A 20,288-nucleotide genomic window follows, 5' to 3' on the forward strand; every position below is an offset into this window, starting at 1 on the left:
TTTTAAATTTTGGAGTGTTATTTCACTTGTCCGCTGTTTTGAAATATTTTAGTGGTACGTGAAAAGTATTAGAACAAACTTTTGTGACTTTCAAAAATTATTAGATGTTTGTGGCCTATTTTGACATGAAGAAGTCAGGTACCCCCGTTGGTCGGTTTTGGAAAAAAAAAAAAAATCCCACGGGCTGCAAGGGTTGGCCAAAAGGGTCCGCTCCCTGTTCTGCCTTCACAACCACACCCACACGCAGCTTTTTACCCGACGAGGGCGGGGAGAGAAGGCAGTACTGCAAGGGGGGAGCAGTGTTCCCAGTACTGCCGAAGCTACTCGCGGTGGATCCCCGTCTTGTGCTCGGCGATCACGAGGTGCCTGGGAAAAGATGGCCACCGCTCGCTGCGTCTCTTTGCTCGTCCTGCTCGCCGCCGGGATGTTGGTCCTCGATGCAAGCCAAGTCTCCATGCCGGGAGGTTTAAGGCAGGCCAACGTAAACGACTTAGGCGTGCAGAAGGCACTGAGCTTCGCCATAAAAATGTACAACAACGGCAGCAATGACAAGTATGCCAGTAACGTGGTCGAGGTGATCGGAGCCCAGAGCCAGGTCAGTGTGCGAAGATGTTTTTAAGGAGAAGGGATGGACGCGCGAGAGATGGGAGACCTGCACGAGGGTTTTCTGATTAATCCAAGATAAGATTACTAGGTCAGTGGGTGCAGGCACTTTACTCAGAGAGGGAGAGGAACGGTAAGAGGGGCCGCTGAATCAGATCACACTACCAGTGGGTTACAGGGAAGCTGCTTCTGCAGTAGTGAAATCCGGCAGACATGGCGAACCGTTTTCGTATGCCTTCCACTGCTTCCTGCATGACCTTTTGGGCAAGCCGCTTTAGTTCCTTCCATGTGTGCAGATTTGGACTTTAAGATGTTCAGTGCAGGGAATAGCCATGTGATTTATCTTCTGTGGCAGCATGTACACTGGCAGCATTGTATAAGCAATAACTATTTATTTTGGTATAACGTACTACCTACTACGAGGGCATAAACTACTGTATTTTTCGCTCCATAAGACGCACTCCCCCCCCCCCCCCCCCCCCCCGACCTGCCAAAAGTCCCTGGTGGTCCAGCGGGGGTCCAGGAGCGATCTCCTGGACTTGGGCCGTCGGCTGCCAGTAATCAAAATAGTAAGGGCAAAGGGCCGTCGGCGCCATTTTGATTACTGGCAGCCGACGGCCCAAGTCCAGGAGATCGCGCCTGGACCCCCGCTGGACCACCAGGGAGTTTTGGCAGGTCGTGGGGGGTGGGGGTTGTATTTAATTTGGCAGGTCTGAGGGGGGGGGGTAGGAGAGTGGGGGATTGTTAATTTAAAGGATTGGGAGGGGGGTTTTTTTTTGGGGGGGGGGGGGTTCTCACATAAATAGAAAGACACAAGTTTCTGATCTGGGGAATGGACTGAAATGGCCCTCCCCAGACCTGAAAACAAAATGGGGAGGAAAAAAAAATGTTATGCACTCCCCTAATTTGCTCCATAAGACGCACAGACTCCCCGGGGACAGAGCAGATTTAGCACAACTTTTTTTTTTTTTTTTTTTTTTTTTTTTAAATTTCCCCCCTCTGAATCCTAGATGTGTCTTATGGAGCGAAAAATACGGTAGCAGCTTTCCTTGCACACTGTTAGTAAGCACCCTAGCAGTTGTGTAGTAAAGAGGGGGTTGGGGGCAGGGTGCAACAAGGCAGTATTCTATTCTGGGCTAGTATACCATTTGTAAATTGTATTCCATTCCGGGGTGGTGGTTCTGAGTGGTCAGATCATTTTAAGCAAGTTACTCAAAAAAAAAAAAAAAGCCTACAAAATTAACCCAGTTTAGATTTAATAAAAACAGAATGTGGCATGCTCTGCTTTCCTAAGGGAAAACTTGTGAAAACAGATCCTTGAAGATCCAGTTTTACAGGACTGTTTCCCACAGGCATAGGTGGATAAAAGTCAGGGCCCTGACTTTCATGGTCCAGGGTAATGATACACAGACATTTAGGGAAAAAGTGCAGGACTGCTTCTATGTCCAAAAACATAGCATATTCAATCAGCATTGTCTGAATTATCAAGAGGATTGCTCACTCTGTAAAAATGTTAATAATTTTGTTATGGGTTTGACGGTGCTTGGTTTTGATTAAGAACATAAGAAATTGCCATGCTGGATCAGACCAAGGGTCCATCAAGCCCAGCATCCTGTTTCCAACAGAGGCCAAACCAGGCCACAAGAACCTGGCAATTACCCAAACATACCTTAACATACAGTCCACTCCTTTTGATATAATTTATACCCTGGTCCAGTGATTGTTACTGTTATTTCCCTTAATATAAGTGCCTCTCCATGAGGGGTTACCTTGTTACCCTTAACAGAAATATGGGGGTAACCTGCACGGAGCGACAGAAACTTTAATAAGAAACTGCTGGGTAAGACTAGATGGGACTGTTTGGTCTTTTTCTGCCATCAATAGTATGTTAGAGAGAAAACCTTTGCTAAGGTTGGCCCAAATTATCTGTATTGCTCATAAGAAAAGAAAGGGAGAAAAGTGAAGAAGGCAGCGGAAGAAAAACATTACCCATAATGCCTATCGTGGAGAGGTGAGTATCAGGCTACAAGTGGACAGTAAGAATGAAAGAAGAAATGAAGGCAGCACGATCTTGTCGCGTGTTGCCACAGATAACAAGGGCTAGGTTCAGGGAGTGGGGGGCGAGCAGGTGTGTGGGGGGGTGAGCAACCAAAGTGGATGGCAACAATTTTGAATTGCTACCGCCTCATTGGCTGAGTTAGGGATAAAGGGATTTGGCGCAGTAAGCTGATTTTCGGTCAACTAGTAGCAGCGAAGCAAGCAGCAGGTTTTATTCTGCGTTCCCTCCCTCTCGATTGTTAAGTATTGGTTTGAATGGTTTGACGGCTCTGTTCTTGTCGCAGTAGTGGCGGAAACCCGAGCCCCAAGTGGTATGTTTGTATTGCATTGTAAAGGCTATTGGGGGGTGTGGAAAGTCCTGTGTAGCTTGGGGCTGCTACACGGGAAGGCGGGTGAGCAAGGGGGTAGTGGCAGTGCTCAGGCCGGTGCTTGCCTGCGGTGGGGTAAGAGAGGGGGAATGTCGGTGGAATCTTACCATCGGGACGCGGTGGTAAGTGAAGAGGGGGAAGGAGGAGACAAAGGCGGGGGGCATATATTTTGGTTATAGTGTTAAGAATTTAAAGGGCTCAGGTCAAGTTGATGATAAACTGCGGCCTTGTTTTTAAATCCATTCTGTTGTCATGTGTGCTCCTGTATGGGGGATGGGAAGGAGGGACATGCAAGTCTTGTTTCCCTATATTAATGAAAGGGTGGTTATGGGGTTGTTGCAACCGTTGCTGCCAGATGTCTCCACTCCGCCCACCTTACCTCTTTTGCGACTCCCTCTTGGGTTGATGGAAGGTTGGCTGCCATGGCGTCATCTTGCCGTTCTCCTCCGGTGTCCCCGGACCGGCTAGACGCTGCCTTCCGCCATGTTCTCTTGAAGCCTAAGGGCATGCGCGCGGCCCCTACTCAAGTACCAGCTGTGGCGCGAACCTCAGGGGCGTCTCCCTGAGATGACGTCATCTTCACTGGATACTTAAGGTCTCTCGTTTTGCTAGCTAATCGAGTTAGCAAAGGTTTTCACAGGCTAGTGATGGTTTACCTAGCTTCTTCCAGGTATCGCGGATGGGATTCGCTCTCCGCATACCTTGCTACTCTGCCTCCTCGGACTTTACCAGGGATACCTGCTCCTCGGGAGGCCTCGCGCGCTCTCTTGCTTTTCAGGTCGCAGTCTGGAACCGGTACTCGCTCCTCGAGCGCCCACATTCCCGGACCTGCTACAGAATACTACTTCTGCCAGGAAGTCACTGCTGCCTGCAACACCAGTGAGTTTCCATCTCTCTCTCTCTCTCTCAGAGCTTTCCCTGGAACCCAGGTACTCGCTCCTCAAGGGCCTACTTCATTCCAGCTCCTGGGCTTCTTCAAGAGCCTATTGTGTGAGTGTTACCATCCAGGTTCTGTTCCTGAACCCTGCATATCCTGCCTGCTCACTAATGCCACCTCTGGTGGTTCACTATACAGTTTAATAAAAGAACTTGTGTGGGTCTGTCTCCCAACTCTGAGCCTGATCGGTGGCCTCTCTCTGGACCTTCCCCCATGGGCGTGGTCATCTGCCACCAGCCCAAGGATCCACCCACAATTATCACAAATAATAACAGGAGTTCTGCCTTGTAGACATCATTAGTGGGTTGTCCATGTCTGCCTGGTAGGTCAGCCTTGGCCTGCCTTGTCTGCCAGACAGTGTAGAACACAAAGTAATCAACGGGATTTAGACTACATAGAATCAGACAGCAAACCATTAGTGGGTTTGCGACAGCTATATACAGTATAGGTAACATGATGTGATTTTATTGTTTAAATTTTGCCATTATGTAAATAAATGGACATAATTGGCATTTTAGAGACCTGGTAGAAGGAGGACAACCAATGGGACAGTGCTATATCAGGGTACAAATTATATCGCACTGATAGGGAGGATCAACTTGGTGGGATGTGGCACTTTATGTCAAGGAGTGTATAGAGTCCAACAGGATGATAAAATCATACAAGAGACTAAATGCTCAGAATCTATATGGTTAGAAATCCCATGTGTGTTGGGTAAGAGTATAGTGATAGGAGTATTCTACCATCCATCTGGCCAAAATGGTCAGACAGATGATGAAATGCTAAGAGAAATCAGGGAAGTGCAGTGCAGCGATTACAATTACCCCAATATTGACTGCATAAATGTAATATTTATTTAACATGTTTTGTATACCGTATATTCTGTTTTGCCATCAAAGTTTTACAGGAAAAAATATTAGGAGAATAATATACCCAACTTTATCTATGAAATTCTAACATTGGAGGGAGTAATAGTAGGGTTAGTTTTTATATAGGAAAAGTCTTGGATGACTATTGTAGATTTTTGTGGTTGTATTGATCTTTCATGGGTTGACAGGGTGGTATCTTTGGTTGGGAGTCTGCTGGTGTTGGTGATTAAGTGCATCCGAGAATGCTCTGGTAAAAAGCCAGGTTTTTAAATCTTCATTTTTTTTTTTGAATGTTTTGGTGTCAAATTGAGTTCTTAGATTGTGGGGTAAAGAGTTCCATAGAGATGGGCTGGCAATGGAAATAGGTCTCTTGGGTTGATACTAGATGCATGATTTTTGCGTGAGGGATTTTGAGGAGGTCTTTATTCATTGAGCGAATGTTCCTTTTTGGAGCATGTATTTCAGTGTGGTCAGCCAGTAGTTTTGTTGTCCTGTGATTATTTTGTGAAGGATTGATAAAACTTTGTATTCTATTCTGTATTTAATTGGGAGCCAGTACAAGGATGTGAGAGTAGGTGTAATGTGTTTTTGTTTCTTAGTTCCTGTAAGAATCCTGGCGGCTGCATTCTGCCGTACTTGGAGTGGACGGATGGTAGAGCATTGCAGTTGTCTAGGTTTGTAAACAGTAGTTGCAGGACTGTTCTAAAATCATTTTGTGTGAGGAAGGGTTTGAGACGTCTGAGTGTCAGTAATTTGTGATAACACAAATAAAATCAAAGAAGGTTATGGGTTTTGAAGGATAATTCTTTGTCAGTTGTAATTCCAAGGTTTCTAGCATGGTCATATAATATTGGGACATGCTAGAGACATAAAGTTCCTGGATGGAATAAGCAACTGCTTCATAGAGCAATTGGTACAGAGAGCATTTTTACATTTAATACTTAGTGGAACACAGGATTTGGTGAGAGGTAACAGTGGTGGGCCCACTAGGCAATAGTGATTATCACATGATCAAATTTGAACTGTCTGGAAGTGGGACAATATGTAAATCTACAGCTCTAACACTAAATTTTCAAAAGGGAAACTTTGATAAAACCCTTGCTATAGTTACACGATGTTAGGTTCCATATTGGGAGCTACCTCCCAGGAAAAAGATCTAGGCATCATAGTGGATAATACTTTGAAATCGGCTCAGTGTGCTGCAGCAGTCAAAAAAACAGAATGTTAGGAATTATTAGGAAGGGAATGGTTAATAAAACGGAAAATGTCATACTTCTGTATTGCTCCATGGTGAGACCGCACCTTGAATGCTGTGAATAATTCTGGTCGCCGCATCTCAAAAAAGATATAGTTGCGCTGGAGAAGGAACAGAGAAGGGCAACCAAAATGATAAAGGGAATGGAACAGCTCCCAGATGAGGTTAGGGCTGTTCAGCTTGGAGAAGAGAAGGCTGAGAGGGGATATGATAGTCTTTAAGATCATGAGAGGTTTTGAACGAGTAGATGTGAATCTGTTATTTACACTTTCGGATAATAGAAGGTCATGGGGGCATTCCATGCAGTTAGCAAGTAGCCCATTTAAGACTAATCAGAGAAAATTCTTTTTCACTCAACGCACAAAGCTCTGGAATTTGTTGCCAGAGGATGTGGTTAGTGCAGTTACAAGCCGATGCAGAAAGAAACGTGGGAGAGCAGGCGTCCTGGGCACGTGATCCAGTAAATAAAAATATGCTAATTAGGGCCCGTGGTAAAAGGAGGTGCTAAGGACACTAGCCATGTCCCTAGCACCTCCTTTTTGACAGGAGCGGCAGCTGACAGCGGGTTTGACAGCCAACGCTGAATTTTGTCTGCATCGGTTCTCGAGCCCACTGACAGCCACGGGTTCGGACACCTTACTGAATAAGGGGTAAAGCTAGTGCATCCAAACACCCCCCCCCCCCCCCAAATAAAAAACAACTAATAGTGCCCGCAACATGGAAATGCATGTTGATGGCCCTATTAGTTATTCCCGTGCGATACAGAAAGTAAAATGCAGCCAAGCCGCACATTTTACTTTCAGAAATTAGCACCTACCTAAAGGTAGGCGTTAATTTCTCTCGGCACTGGGAAAGTGTACAGAAAAGCAGTAAAAACTGTACACCCTTCAACTTAATATCATGGTGATATTAAGTCAGAGGTACCAAAAGTTAAAAATAATCAAAATCAGCTCGCGGGTTGAAAACCGGACGCTCAATTTTGCCGGCGTCCAGTTTCCGAACCCGTGGCTGTCAGTGGGCTCGAACAGACGCCGGCAAAATTCAGTGTCTGTCAAACTCGCTGACAGCCGCTGCTCCTGTCAAAAAAAGAGGCGCTAGGGACGCGCTCTAGCGCACGGGAGAATGGCCTGTGGCGCGCCGGGAGAGTGGGTGCTCGCCCGCTCTCCCGTGACTTTTACTGTATCGGCCTGAATATAAGTAACCTAAAGACAATTTCTCCTTGCTATTGCTGATGTTAATTACCTGTTGATTTTATTCTGCTGTACATTGTCTAGAGTAGAGCCTGGCTTAGAATAAGTTACAAAAAAATTTTTTTTTGGTTATACTACAGAGTCCAGAAAGGGTTTATCATCTTTTTCCCTGTTTGCTTGTTCAAGTTATTTAACACAAGTTGCTATGGCAGCTATCTCTTACCTCTTTGCTAGCTAAGTCCACATTAGTAGGCTTATGTGGAATCAGTTAATTAAGGCTCGTATAGTGTTCTTCTTTGATACCACTCCATATAATCCAGCAATAAGTACATTGTAATGCTGATAGATTGGGATACACTTCATTGCAAGACTGAATTAGGATATTAGGGTTGCTGCTGGTGCAGTTAATGGACATTTTCCCATCAACAAAAGAAATATTTACTGGAACCCAAGGTTGCTGAATTGGCCAGATTGGGACAGATGTTACAGTTGCCTGCAATGTGGTATCCAGATTTTCATGCCCTAGTATTCTGTATATCATGAGTGGCCAAATCAGACACACAATCTTTTTTGTTCTGGCCGCCTATCTCTCTAAAATGTTGGGCCCTGACTGTCAGGCAAGTAGCGACGGACCAAAAAAAGCAAGAGGGTAGGCTATCTAAGAAAGCCGTTTAGGCAAATGTGTAGATTAGACGCCGAAAGTTGTCCAAGTTTGAGCTTTTATTTGAATGGAGACAAAAATGTTTGTGCCCGACTCAGGTCGAGTTTCGCCCCACACCGGGGCTGCCTCGGGGGCTTAAATAAAATCAATGTAAACAATACAGGACAGACATAAATAAATAAAATTAAAACAAAACTTAAAGATGTTTAAAACATTGAAATGTGTGAAAACAGGTAACACATGAGGACTTGTACCGCAGCATATGGAGAGACACACTAGTGGGGTTCCTACCCCCGCGCCAGCAAGAAGAGGCCCTTCATGGTGGTGGACCTAAAGTTGACCTACTGGTGGGCTTCCAGTAACCAGCTGGCAGGAAAAAGATATTGGCCCAGTAGGAAGGGTGTGAATCACATGGTGGGTTAGGAAGTGGTATGAATAAGGGAAATAAAGGAGGTGAGGGTGATGAGTGACATGGGGGGGGGGGAGGAAGAAGGTGTGTTTCAGAAGAAAGGGAGTGAGTGGGAGAAGAGAAAGTATATGTGTGACCTGAGGAAGGGAAGGGGATTAAGTGGGTGGGTGAGTGACAGGGAATGGGAGGGACTGGTGAGGGACACAAAGAAGGGAGAGGGGTATGAATGACAGAGGGAAGGGAAGAGAATGAGCAGGAGTGAGGAGACAAGAGTGGGAATGCTGCTGAATATCCACATACAAATTGGACTTAGCCAGATAAGTGTTATTTGGCTAAGTCTCTAGATTTGCTCGATAGCAGGTCTAGACTTAGCTGGATAAGTTATCCAGCTAAGTATCACCACCCTGATCCTCCCACTACCTGCCTACCTTTTTAGTCCTACTTATCCGGCTATTTACCAGTTGAATATTGGTCCCGATTGGTGTTTAAGCCTGCTGTATAGTGAAAAGCCTGTAACAGTTGCTGAGGGTTGATTGCTGTGTTGAGGAGCTCCAAGGGAGGACCTCCCCCCGGGCCCATGTTGCAGTCGATAACTTGTAATGTGACCCCAGCAAAAAAAAAAAACCAAGTTTGCCCATCCCTGCTGTAGACTGAGTTTTATACCATAGCATGCAACATTTTCAATAAAAGTGGTAGACAAGTGCTTGTGGGTGAACCCTTGGCTTGGAAGCTTTAAGGTTACTGTTGCTGACAGTAACAGTGTACTCAGTTTCTAGAGCTAATGTAGGTTTAGTACCTGGACACACTTCTCACATCATATTCTCATTCCACCTTGCATAACGTGTGTGGCATGCGACTCTGACTCCTGAAATGAAAACCCCTTCTTTTTGGTTTTAAGCCTAATTCTTCAGTTTGATGTGTGTTAGTGTTGCTGCTCCACCTGGCAGACTTTGTTTTAAATTTCTATGCCGCTCACCTGTGCAGTCGGCTACAACATAAGCTGCCCTGGGCAAGTGCTTACCCCCTTGCCCCTTCCACTTTCTCACCACCCAGTGGCACTAGAACTAGGGTTGTTAGTACAGCATCATTGTCTGTCTGAGTTGAAGTACAATGCTGCTGGGTGCATTACTGGTCTAGTGGCTATCGATTTGTTCTCTTTAGCACCTTCCCCTCCCCCCACCTGCTGTAGTAATCGTGTTTAGAGAACCACAGATACCATCCACTACTCAAGGCTTCTTATCCCGGTGTTGCTGTATCGGGGGGGGGGGGGCCGATGCAGGAAGGCACGTTCAGTGGAATGCACCTTTTTAGCCTGCGTTTCTGCACGCCTTTCCTGCGGGCAAAACCTACTCCCAATGCAGGGAGGAGTTTTGCGTGCAGAAAATGTGCGTACCTCAAGGAGAGGAATACTTGGCTCCCTCACTTGGAAACCCCATGCAAATGAGGGTATTTCAGTATTACTTCCTGATGCAGAGAGACTGCTTCAGGCCAGCCCGCCTTTTTTAGCACTGGAAACTTAACACCTGGGTCAAGGCTGGAGTGAAGTTTCCAGTGCTGTGAAAAAAAAATAATTACCTTATTCGGCTATGTAGCAGTGACCTACACCAGATAGATCGATAAATACTGATTTATCCAGATTCTCTAGCAGCTGCTTCCCACTGCGATATAGCCAGATAACTTGATATTTATCTGTGGTGGCAGCGGCTGCCCCCACTTGTACACACAGCTCCCTTCCTCCCTGTGTTAAAATGTGTGTTCAGCCTGTGACCAATGCACATTTTTACAGTTTTTTACGTGATTTTAACTTGCAATGCATTAGCTTATAGCATCAGGCGTTAATTAAAGTGTGTGTTGGAAACCAGTTTAACGCTCCGATTATTGCATCGGCCCCTCTGTATTTGAACATCTACACTTCACATTACACTCAATGGTACAAACTAAATACTTCTCCATGTGAGGTCATGTGTTTTTTTAGATTTATATTTTGCTTTTTGACACTTCAGAGGGGATTACATTCAGGTACTGTAGGCATTAATGTATGATACAGTTCTGAAAGCAGCATCTCCCAGAGACTCTGAGGAATTCCAGGGCAGTTGCTTAAAAAATGCTACAAATGATGGCTTTGCAGGGGAATTTTGATTGAAGATGGATGTGTGTGATTCTTTGTTGCATGCAGCTTTTGATAGTTCTGTTCTTGCAATAATGTGCAAAATATCTCTTAAGGTTGCCTTCTGAAAAAGGTTTGTAACATGCAGAGCAACACAGACACTGAAACGTGACAGCCGAAAAAGACCAAGCGGCCCATCTTGGCTGCCCAGCTACACCAATCGCTCAGCTGTACAGTCCCAATGGCTTTAGTTACCTTTTACTGGGCCAATATAAGAATTATCAGACTCTACAGAGAGAGAATAAATCTATTTTTTTCTTTAGAACTGATTATGGCTACCAGAACTCAGTTTTACAATGTCAAAATATACAATAATAAAACAATCTTTTAAAGAGCCATTATTCTTTCTGCCTGGCAGATTGTCACTTCTGTGGAATCTTAACGAAAGTGATAACTCTTCTAGGACTAGCCCGAGAAGGAGCTGTGTGTGTTTGTCTTTCAAAACCACAAAGGTCGCTGCATTTGGAGACCTCTGTGGCCTTGAAAGCTTGCATACCGCAACATCTTATGTTGTGTTGTCTCAACTGCCTTTAAAGTTGAGACAACACAAGGATCCAGTTTTCTCCCTTCTGACGACTAAAATTCAGCACAGTGTCCTGGCATTCCACATTTCTGGCTTTACAGGATGTTCAGTTTTGACTTTGCTTTGAAACAGTTAACAATGAGTTGGAAGAGGGGAAGGAGTGGTGTCAGATAAAAGCAAGAGGGTAGGGCAGTCTCTGCCATAGTGCAATGGAAAGGAGAACTGGACAGATCGGATGGGCCTCGTGAGTCTCTGTCATATTCTCCGTTTCTCTGGTGGTTTTTGTGGGTTTTTTGCCTGCATACTTGCTTTTCATGTGTACAGAGTATTTATCAAATTTAAGTTCTGGGACGGTTTTCCATAACTTTTTTTTTTATTTAGTTTTATTCCAAGAAGAAAATTTATAGGTGGTTGAGAGGTCTTACATGTATGAGAGTAACTTCTGAAATAAGCCTTTGTGGAATTAATACTGTAAGTTTGATCTGTCTCCTAAAGAAATTATTTTTTCCCTTTGTTTTGAAGATTGTGTCTGGAGTTAAATACTATCTCCAGACTAGGATTGCTCGGACTACGTGTAATAATAATCCAACGAATGACCTGGAAAACTGTGCATTTCATGAAGCACCAGAACTGGCTAAGGTACCTACATCTTACATCAATCCCAGTCTTCAGATTTATAAATTGACTTTTTTTTTTTGTTCATTTGTTATCCTTGTTTCTCTTACATGTACACCTCCCCAGTATGACTACCTGAGTGATTTAGATGCAGTAAATGTACTAGATGAGGCAAGGCTTGATTCTTTACAGAGATGTGTGCACAGCAGTCCTAAACCCATTCTGAAGTAAACAATTCTCAGCCTTAGCAGATACAAGCTTATTGAATATAGCATTGTAGGATACATGCACATCATCAAAGTCTCAGAAGCATACATTCAAAACGTTTGTGCTACAGACATAGTTTGATCATTTTAAGATGTTTTATTGCTGGCAATAAATAAGACGTTGGATAACTTAAAGGAGAAGTACTGTTAAACACTTTGCCAGATTTAAAAGCCTTGTAGCTGCTTTACCTGAATTCTACCTTTTTTTTTAATGCTTTTGTATTTTTGATTTGTTAGGCTCTGGCAAGAAAACTTTCTTTTGGAAATGTATATTTTTGGGGAGCAGGCGGCAAGTGTACAACCCATCCTGTTGCGGGCACTAGAGGATGTACTGACTGTGCCCCTCACACCCTCATTCAGCTTATCACCTTGAGACAGGAGGGATTGTAAAGCTACAGACATCAGTGGTCAGTAAAGTACTGGAAGCACTGCTGAAGGGTAGACTAGTACAGTAGGTTACAGGACCATAGGCAGCATGGTTTCAAGGGTGGGTGGGGGTGTGTGTTTTTTTCCAGGCAGATTTGATTGGTTTCTTGAAGTGAGCAGAGTAGTAGATTGGGGGCACAGTAGAAGTGATGTATCTATCTGGATTTCAGTGAAACCTTTAACACCCCCCCACGTTTTGGGGCACACAAAATGATAAAGGGTCTGCCGGTTTGGGAGCTGAGTACCAGTCTGCGTGCAGGTTCAAAAACGAAAATGTTCAGTCAGGTAGCGTAATGGACCTGGCTTGTAGATCCCACATTTTGGAATAAAGGAGGGTCTCACTTAAAATATTTTGTTTGAAGATATTTTTGATTTCACAGCTCTGGGGGGTTATGGTGAGAGTAAAACTCACAAAAAGGCACTGATTTCTCAGGGTACACACTTCCTCCAAGAATTCCCATTAGTATAGTATCAGTTCATGTCTCTTCTTCCCCATTTGCATGGGAATTAGCTCTTTTTTTTTTTTTTTTTTTTTTTTTAGAAAAAATACCATTTAGTGCTCTCAAATCCTTTTCTATCTTCTTTCCTGGTCACAGGAAGGAGCATTTTAAACTTACTCCATGATTCTTCCCAGGTGGCCACTAGCAGCAAGGAAGGAGAGGGAAACGCCTTCTGCTTCCCACCAAACTCTCTCACAAGAGACTCCTGCTTATACAGAGGCACCAGCTTACGTTGTATCCATGCACACCTCCTCCTAGAGCATCTTCCTCAGGGCACCGCTTAAAGAGAAACTCCATCCCCTTTAATCGTATCTCGTCCCAATGATTCTTTTACTGAACCGTGAAAGTGGAGGCCAAGTGCCTGCCCACCGCCCCTTCCCAGAATTTCTGAGGGCCCATGTCACATGACCAGGCCTCCTGTTTTAGCAGCCCCTTCACACCTTTGACACTTTTTTTTTTTTTTTTTGCAATGAGGACTGGTGAGAGAGCAAGCCGGTCTGGGAGTTGGAACACAATTCATAAACTGGGTGAGAAATTTGGTTTGGGCAAGAGGGGAGAGGTCGATGGGGTCCACTCTGGTAAAGGCAAAGGGGCAGATTTTAATTTTGCTATCGTGTAGCAGATGGACTCAGGACCAATGGGTATAGTGTACTCCTGTTAGCAGTTGGCGACGGATCAGATTTCAATCTGATGTCAGCCCCTAGTACATATACCCCTGCAGGAAGTGCAGCTCTTCAGCATTTTCCGTCTCCATAGCACTTAGGGACTATCTGTACGCTTCTCAGCGTTAGATCCAAATTCAAAGAAGATGGTCCAAATTTAAAGAAGAAACCTACCTGAAGACGAGGCCCGCTCTCCTGCGGTGATACCCTCGGGTCCCTCCCCAAGTTGAGATTCCCGAGGTGATTTCCGTGGTCCCTCGGAGGTAAGCCTCGGTCCGGCGGCCGAATCGCGGTGAGGACCTAGCCCCCCCCCCCCCCCGATTCTCAGGCGCAGCTGAGAAACAGCAGGTGCACCCTAGAGCGCGGCGGTGAAGGTATTTGCTCTCTTCCCCCCCCCCCCCCCCCCCCCCCCCCCCAGCAGCCGGAGACCGCCCAGGATGAAACCGGGAAGCGCCGAAGACTAGGTAAGGTAGAAATCTTCTGCTTGAATCCGGTCTCCGAGGATCGTCTCCAACTGCTAACAGGAGCACACTATACCCATTGGTCCTGAGTCCATCTGTCTACACTAAGGAAAACGAAATTATCAGGTAAGTAATTTCTCCAATCTACGCCTGATTTTATAACATGCGCAGCCACGCGCATGTTATAAAATCTGGAGTCTGCGCGTGCAAAGGGGTGTACACTAGTGCAACTTGCGCGCCGAGCCCTAGGGGAACCCTGATGGCTTTCCCCGTTCCCCCCCCCCCCCTTTTTTTTTTTTATAAGTTACGCCTGCTGGCCCAGCAGCCATAGGGAGGCCTCTGGCCATGCCCCGCCCACGGACGGCCATCCCCCTTTTTCAAGCTCCGGGACGCTTTATGCGCACCGCCAGGCTTATGCAAAATAGGCTCGGCGCGTAAATCTTTTAAAATCCGCCCCAAAGTGATCAATGGGGTGCCAGAAGGACCGGTACCAAGTCCAGTCCTTTTCACTGTCTAAATAAATGATACTGCAGAAGGGTTAGAAGGGGAATGGTGCCTTTTTGTTGATATGAAAATTTTGCAAAAGAATAGGCATGCCAGAGAGGGAAAACAAGATGAAATATGACCGTTTTTCCAAGTTTTTAAATTCAAAGGTATAGCAACCTTGTTTTCAGCCAAGAAAACACAAAATCATGTATTTGGGGTATAGAAATTTTAAGGACCAAATACCTTTTTGGAGCTGAAGAACTAGTAATCGCCAAACAGAAAATAAAGCTGGGGTTTCTCATCAGTAATGATCTCAAGGTCAACAAGGAGATAACACAGTTGGGAAAGTTAATAGTGTATGCGTAACGAGATGTATTGGTGGTAGAAAGAGAGAAGTAATATTATCTCTCTACTAGTCTATGGTGAGACCCCCCCTCCACCTTGAACTGCATTCACTTCTGGAGACCACGTTTGCAAAAGGAAATTGACAAGTTAGAGGCAGTTCAAAGGAGGGACACCACAATAGTGCGGGGATGGCACTATAAGCCATATACGGAGAGCGTACGATAGCTAAAGATATTCTCTTTGTAAGAAAGAAGGGAAAGGGGGCGATAGGTCCAATAAAATATGACTGCAGATGGGCTTAGGGGAAGAAGGATTTCTGAACAGAGGTTGTGGCCATAATAGAAGATTTGCACATGCTAGTCCAGAAAGGTGGGGACTGGATGGCTCAAGGGGAATGGTCACAGCTTTTCACCTCTAGGCCACCAGTTCATAGCCCAGCTCCAGTGTCTTGTGTCCTATTCCAGGGCCCACAGCAAAAGCATTCATACCACATCTCTTGTCAGATTTCCGTAAATGTGAATTCTGCTCACCTCAGTCACTGACTTGTGAGAAGGACGCAATGAGAGATTTTCCACGTAGCAATTAAATATGTTGGGTCACAAAAAATGAAGAGAGGCCTTGGAAGAAGGCCCAAAACAGAAGTGATATAGTCAGTTTCTGAGCCAACTGATGATTTTCATAAATCTAGCTAGTAGTGCATTTGTTTGAAAGGAATGCGTAAATACGACTATATTTTTTTAAATTTGTTTTATTAAGCTTTTTAACCTTATAATACATATGATATAAAAACTGAGGATCAGGAAATAATAATCATTACATACTAAGCAGTATTCATTTCTCTTGATTAATCCCCCATTACTTAGGACTGCTGGTTCAAAATAGCAAACATCAAAAGAGAGAACCTAGACTCCGATCCTTTATCCCTTTAAATATACATTAATCCCATCAATCATTGAGGGGATGTTTTATCACTTATAAAGGTTTCCAGCAAAAATAAAGTTAAGAATATAAGAAAATGCCATCCTGGGTCAGACCAAGAGTCCATCGAGCCCAGCATCCTGTTTCCAACGGAGGCCAAACCAGGCCACAAGAACCTGGCAAGTACCCAAAACCCAAGTTGTTACTTGATAGGTTGTGATGCATTTAGAAGGAAACTTCAAGAACTTAGCACCTAGGGACAATAATCTAGGTTTCAATTGTAAAAATAATTTTCTATTCGTTCGCATCTCCTTAGATACATCTGGAAACACTTAATACTTTGCGACCACAAAATAAAGCATTCTTAAACTTAAAATACTGTTTAAGAGAGATTTCTCTTTCACTATCCAGCAAACAAGGATTAAAGTTGATCGAGTAGCAATCGCATCATTGGAAATTTGAAGAATTAGAGTAAGGTCTGTACTAGAGAGAGGAGCCAATACCTCCGTTTGTCAAGTATATAGTAACAATTGGACAGCGAAGAAGTCGGACGACTTCGGCGGTATATTTTTTAAACAATTCGTTCCCAGATAATAAACGAGTATATGGGGAAATTTAGCAGTCGCAAATTCTTAGCTCTTAAATTATTTTCAAACATTTCACATTTGAAATGTAATGAGATTATCTTTAATTCCTGCTGATAATAACAAGTTTGTAGTTACCCTCATGTTAGTTACCAAGTTGAGTTTCCAACAAATTCAGCCTCTCATAAAAATCAGAAAATTGTTTAGAGGCATTGGCTGTATAATTTACATACAGGCGGAGCGCACTGTTAACCCACGTTTAGACGCGCGTTTTCAACGCGCTAGCTTTACCCCTTATTCAGTAAGGGGTAATAGCACGTCAAAAAAATGTGCGGCCAACCCCCCACCCGCCCGCAACCTGCAAATGCATGTTGATGGCCCTATTTGTTATTCCCATGAGATTCAGTAAGTAAAATGTGCAGCCAAGCCGCACATTTTACTTTCAGAAATTAATGCCTACCTTTGGGTAGGCGTTTAAACTTCTACCGGCACCAGGAAAGTGCACAGAAAAGCAGTTTTTACTGCTTTTCTGTGCACCCTCCAACTTAATATCGTGGCGATATTAAGTCGGAGGTCCCAAAAGTTTAAAAATTAAAAAGAGATTTAAAATCGGCTCGCGGGTTGAAAACCGGACACTCAATTTTGCCAGCGCCCGGTTTCCGAACCCGTGGCTGTCAGCGGGTTTGAGAACAGGTGTCTGCTATCAAACTCGCTGACAGCAGCTTCTCCTGTCAAAAAAGAGGCTCTAGGGACGGGCTTGTGTCCCCAGTGCCTCTTTTTACCGCGGGCCCTAATTTGAATATTTCTTTTTAGTGAATCGCGCGCACAGGAGAGTGGTCTGTGCGAGCGCCGGGAGAGCAGGCGCTCTCCCACAAACTTTACTTGTATCGGCCTGATAGTTGAGTAACTGCAGAAGTTAAATTTTTATCTGTACAGGTAACTACTCTCCATATATCTCCAGTGTCATCCTTAGCATTGGGGCTACTCCCTTGGGCAAGCTGAATGGATGGCACTGATAGGGTGTCCATCGTTAAACCAGTGGAAGATTGAGTTCTGACTGCACAGCGTGAGCAGAAGTGTTGCCTTGCCAGTACCTTTACTGTTACAGTAATTTTGTGTGGGCAAAAGGAGTTAATTTTCAGTGCGCACACACACATACGCTGTGTATGTGTGGGGCTGTGTGCGAGAGGCTTTTTTGCATACATTGTGAGAGAGAACCCTAGCCATTCCCCAGACAGACTGAGTTTGTGCCACTAGTAAGCTGTTAACTCTGCTTGGCAAGTTGGCACTATGCTTTCTAAGCATCTAAGTGAGCTAAGACTGTCAACTTTACTGCGTGCTTGTTTCAGCCAGTATTAGTGGTACATTATCAAAGTATACCGTGGCATCAAAAACCCCAGTAGCCACTTCTGATTCCATCATGCCCCTGCAAGCAGAGGATTGGGTGTGTTAATGTTACTCTGCTTAGCTGCCCTGCTGCTGATGCTACATCTTGGTGGCACTACTCTCACTCTGCCTTAACTTTCATACCCCATTTTGGTTTTGCTGCTGCTTTTCCTTGCTGTCATGCTCTTGATATTACAACCTTGGGGGGTTTTGCTGCCACACAGCCTTATTTGCCATACTCCAGACTCTTATACTTTGGGCTGCTACTTAGCATTACTGTCATTCCCAAGACTCGAACTCTGGGATCTTGCTGCTAATTTGCTTTGCTGCCATTCCCCGTTGTACCACCTTGGGGGGGTCTTGCTGTCATACTTCAGTCTCTACACCTTGGGCTGTTGCCACTGTGGGTGGCTGCTTTGCACCTCTCATGTGGTCTTCATGCCACTCTTTGTGCTGCTCTGTTCCTCTGTCAGTGCCTTGGGGTGTTCCTGCCACCCTTGCTGCTGCATTCCTTCTTCATGGTACTGTGGAATGTTCTTGCCACTCTTTTTTTGGTTCCACTTAGCTCCTCTTGTGCTGCCTTTGGGGGGGTTGGTGCCCTATTTTTGAAGCCTTGGTGAATTCTTCCCACTCTTGCTGTTGCTATGCTCCTCTCAAGGTGCCTTGGAGAACTCCTGCCATTGCTGGCTTCCTTTTGCCTCTCTATTGTATCTTTGGGTTATTCATGCCACTTTTGGTGCCATTGTGCCACAATCTTGGTGTCTTGTAGTTCTCTTCCCCTTTCTGAGGATGTCTATCCACAAGTTTCATTAGAAATGATTAGAAAAGTTTGGAGCACAAAATAGGCTGAATTGTTTCCCCAATTAACTTTAATGGAAAGCGAAAAACAAAGGAATGAATAAACAAACTAATGAAAAATATTTTGCCTCTGCACATCCATATTAGCTAGACAGGCTGCTTTTAATAATGGAGCAGAAATAACTAATCCCAGTATTGTAGTGCCAAGGGATAATGCTTAACCAAGGTATTGCCAAATTATTTCACATCAGAATAAAGTGCAGTAGTTAGAACCCAGATGACAGCCCAGCCTTTACAATTTCTTATATGCTAGCCATACACTGCCCTGAGCAATTTACAAAATAAATGCATGCCCAATAAATAAGAGAAACACTGACCACACAAAAACATAATAAAACATAATACACAGAAAAAAAAAAGCCCAGCACATCAAAAGCACTGATAAGGACAACCAGCTCAATCCTTCACGGAAACCCTCATGAATGCACAATCAAGACTGAAAGCCAGATAAAACACAGTTTTCAACAAGTTTTTTAAAACCATTTGTTACAAGTAAAACAACCGCTGTGATATGGCCGTTGAGTTCCACTTTGTTGTGCCTGCAACAGAGTCCCCTTCCATTCCTTGGCCACTCAGCGGACAGAGGATATATTCAGTAAGACTCTGCGAGGATCTCAATACTTGGGTCTGTTGAGTTATAGATGTAGCAGAGTTTGCACTGGCGTGGAAGAGGTTTCAAGGGGGCGCAGTAATCGGAACTTCTAAAAGCCTGATTTAATGACTGTCTTAATAGGATGTTGAGTGCGTGGAACTAAAGCTCAATGAACAAGCAAAAGGCGCTACCTTTTCCTTCAACGGACTTCACACCATTTTTTATTGGACTATCTTAATACGTTTCTTGACCTTCTTTTTTAATTTGAGGAAGGCAGTATTAGTCCCCAAAAGCTAGTTGTGATGCGTTGAATTAACACAATAAAATTGTATTACCTTAAATTTTCCTTAGTTGATTTTTATAAAAATAATACACAAACATTTAAAAAAGTCTCAGTATGGGGGTATGTATATATAAAAAAAAGTTAAAAACTGCTTATGCATGTATATTGGGAAGTATGTGGTTTATAGTGCCACCCCTAATTTTTAAGAGGACCCCTCCAAAGACTTTTTTTTTTTCTGTAGGTACCTCTTGTTTTTGGACCTTTCCAAATCAAGCTTAACTGAAGCATCAAACAACCCAGTTTATTTTTCCCTTTGGAGTAACTATTTGCAAACTATTTATTTTACTTGTCTCTCTCTTTCCTTCAGAATCTCAAGTGCAAGTTTGAGGTCCATATTATTCCTTGGGAAGACTCTTGCAAGCTGCTAAAGCAGGACTGTCAGCCAGAAGATACTTCCTCCGCCTGAAACGTGTAGCAGTCAAACCCTCCTGCAGATAACGTTGGCTCCACAAAGAGCAATAATCTCCTTTGGCACTAACCTATGCTGTTATAATGGCTCTCAGCACCATAAAGGAAGCTTTTATAAAAACTCCCTGCTTTTAAGATGAATAAAAATTTAAACAAATTATGTTTTTGTTCTCCTTATTTGTATTCTGGTGGCACTTTGGCCATTGAGACTGAAGTTGAGCAGAATTTGAAAGTTATCACACCAGTGATATTTGTAGAGGGGTAAAAATATGGATAGAGTTAAGAAAATATGTACCAAATGTTATGCTTTGGTAATGTTCATTATTTATAATAAAAACAGATTTAACATAAAAAATCACACTATATATGTCACATAATATTAATCCATTGTAGCTTGA

General features: G+C 44.0%; 1 protein-coding gene across 2 annotated transcripts; it reads left to right on the plus strand.

Moving 5' to 3' along the window:
* Nucleotides 1-253: 253 nt before the first annotated feature.
* LOC115087806 (cystatin-like) lies at nt 254-20,050 on the plus strand. Of its 2 annotated transcripts, XM_029595399.1 has the most exons (4): nt 254-595; nt 11,563-11,679; nt 12,159-12,328; nt 19,790-20,050. In XM_029595399.1, the coding sequence occupies exons 1-3, from the start codon at nt 377-379 to the stop codon at nt 12,309-12,311; spliced, it is 489 nt and encodes a 162-aa protein (XP_029451259.1). In that variant the 5' UTR covers nt 254-376; the 3' UTR covers nt 12,312-12,328; nt 19,790-20,050. The 2 variants fall into 2 exon arrangements, with proteins under 2 accessions (XP_029451259.1, XP_029451260.1); XM_029595400.1 differs by lacking the exon at nt 12,159-12,328 and having other exon boundaries at nt 265-595.
* The last annotated feature ends 238 nt before the right edge of the window (nt 20,051-20,288 follow it).

Source organism: Rhinatrema bivittatum, chromosome 3, assembly GCF_901001135.1.
Source record: "Rhinatrema bivittatum chromosome 3, aRhiBiv1.1, whole genome shotgun sequence".
Classification (NCBI taxonomy): domain Eukaryota; kingdom Metazoa; phylum Chordata; class Amphibia; order Gymnophiona; family Rhinatrematidae; genus Rhinatrema; species Rhinatrema bivittatum.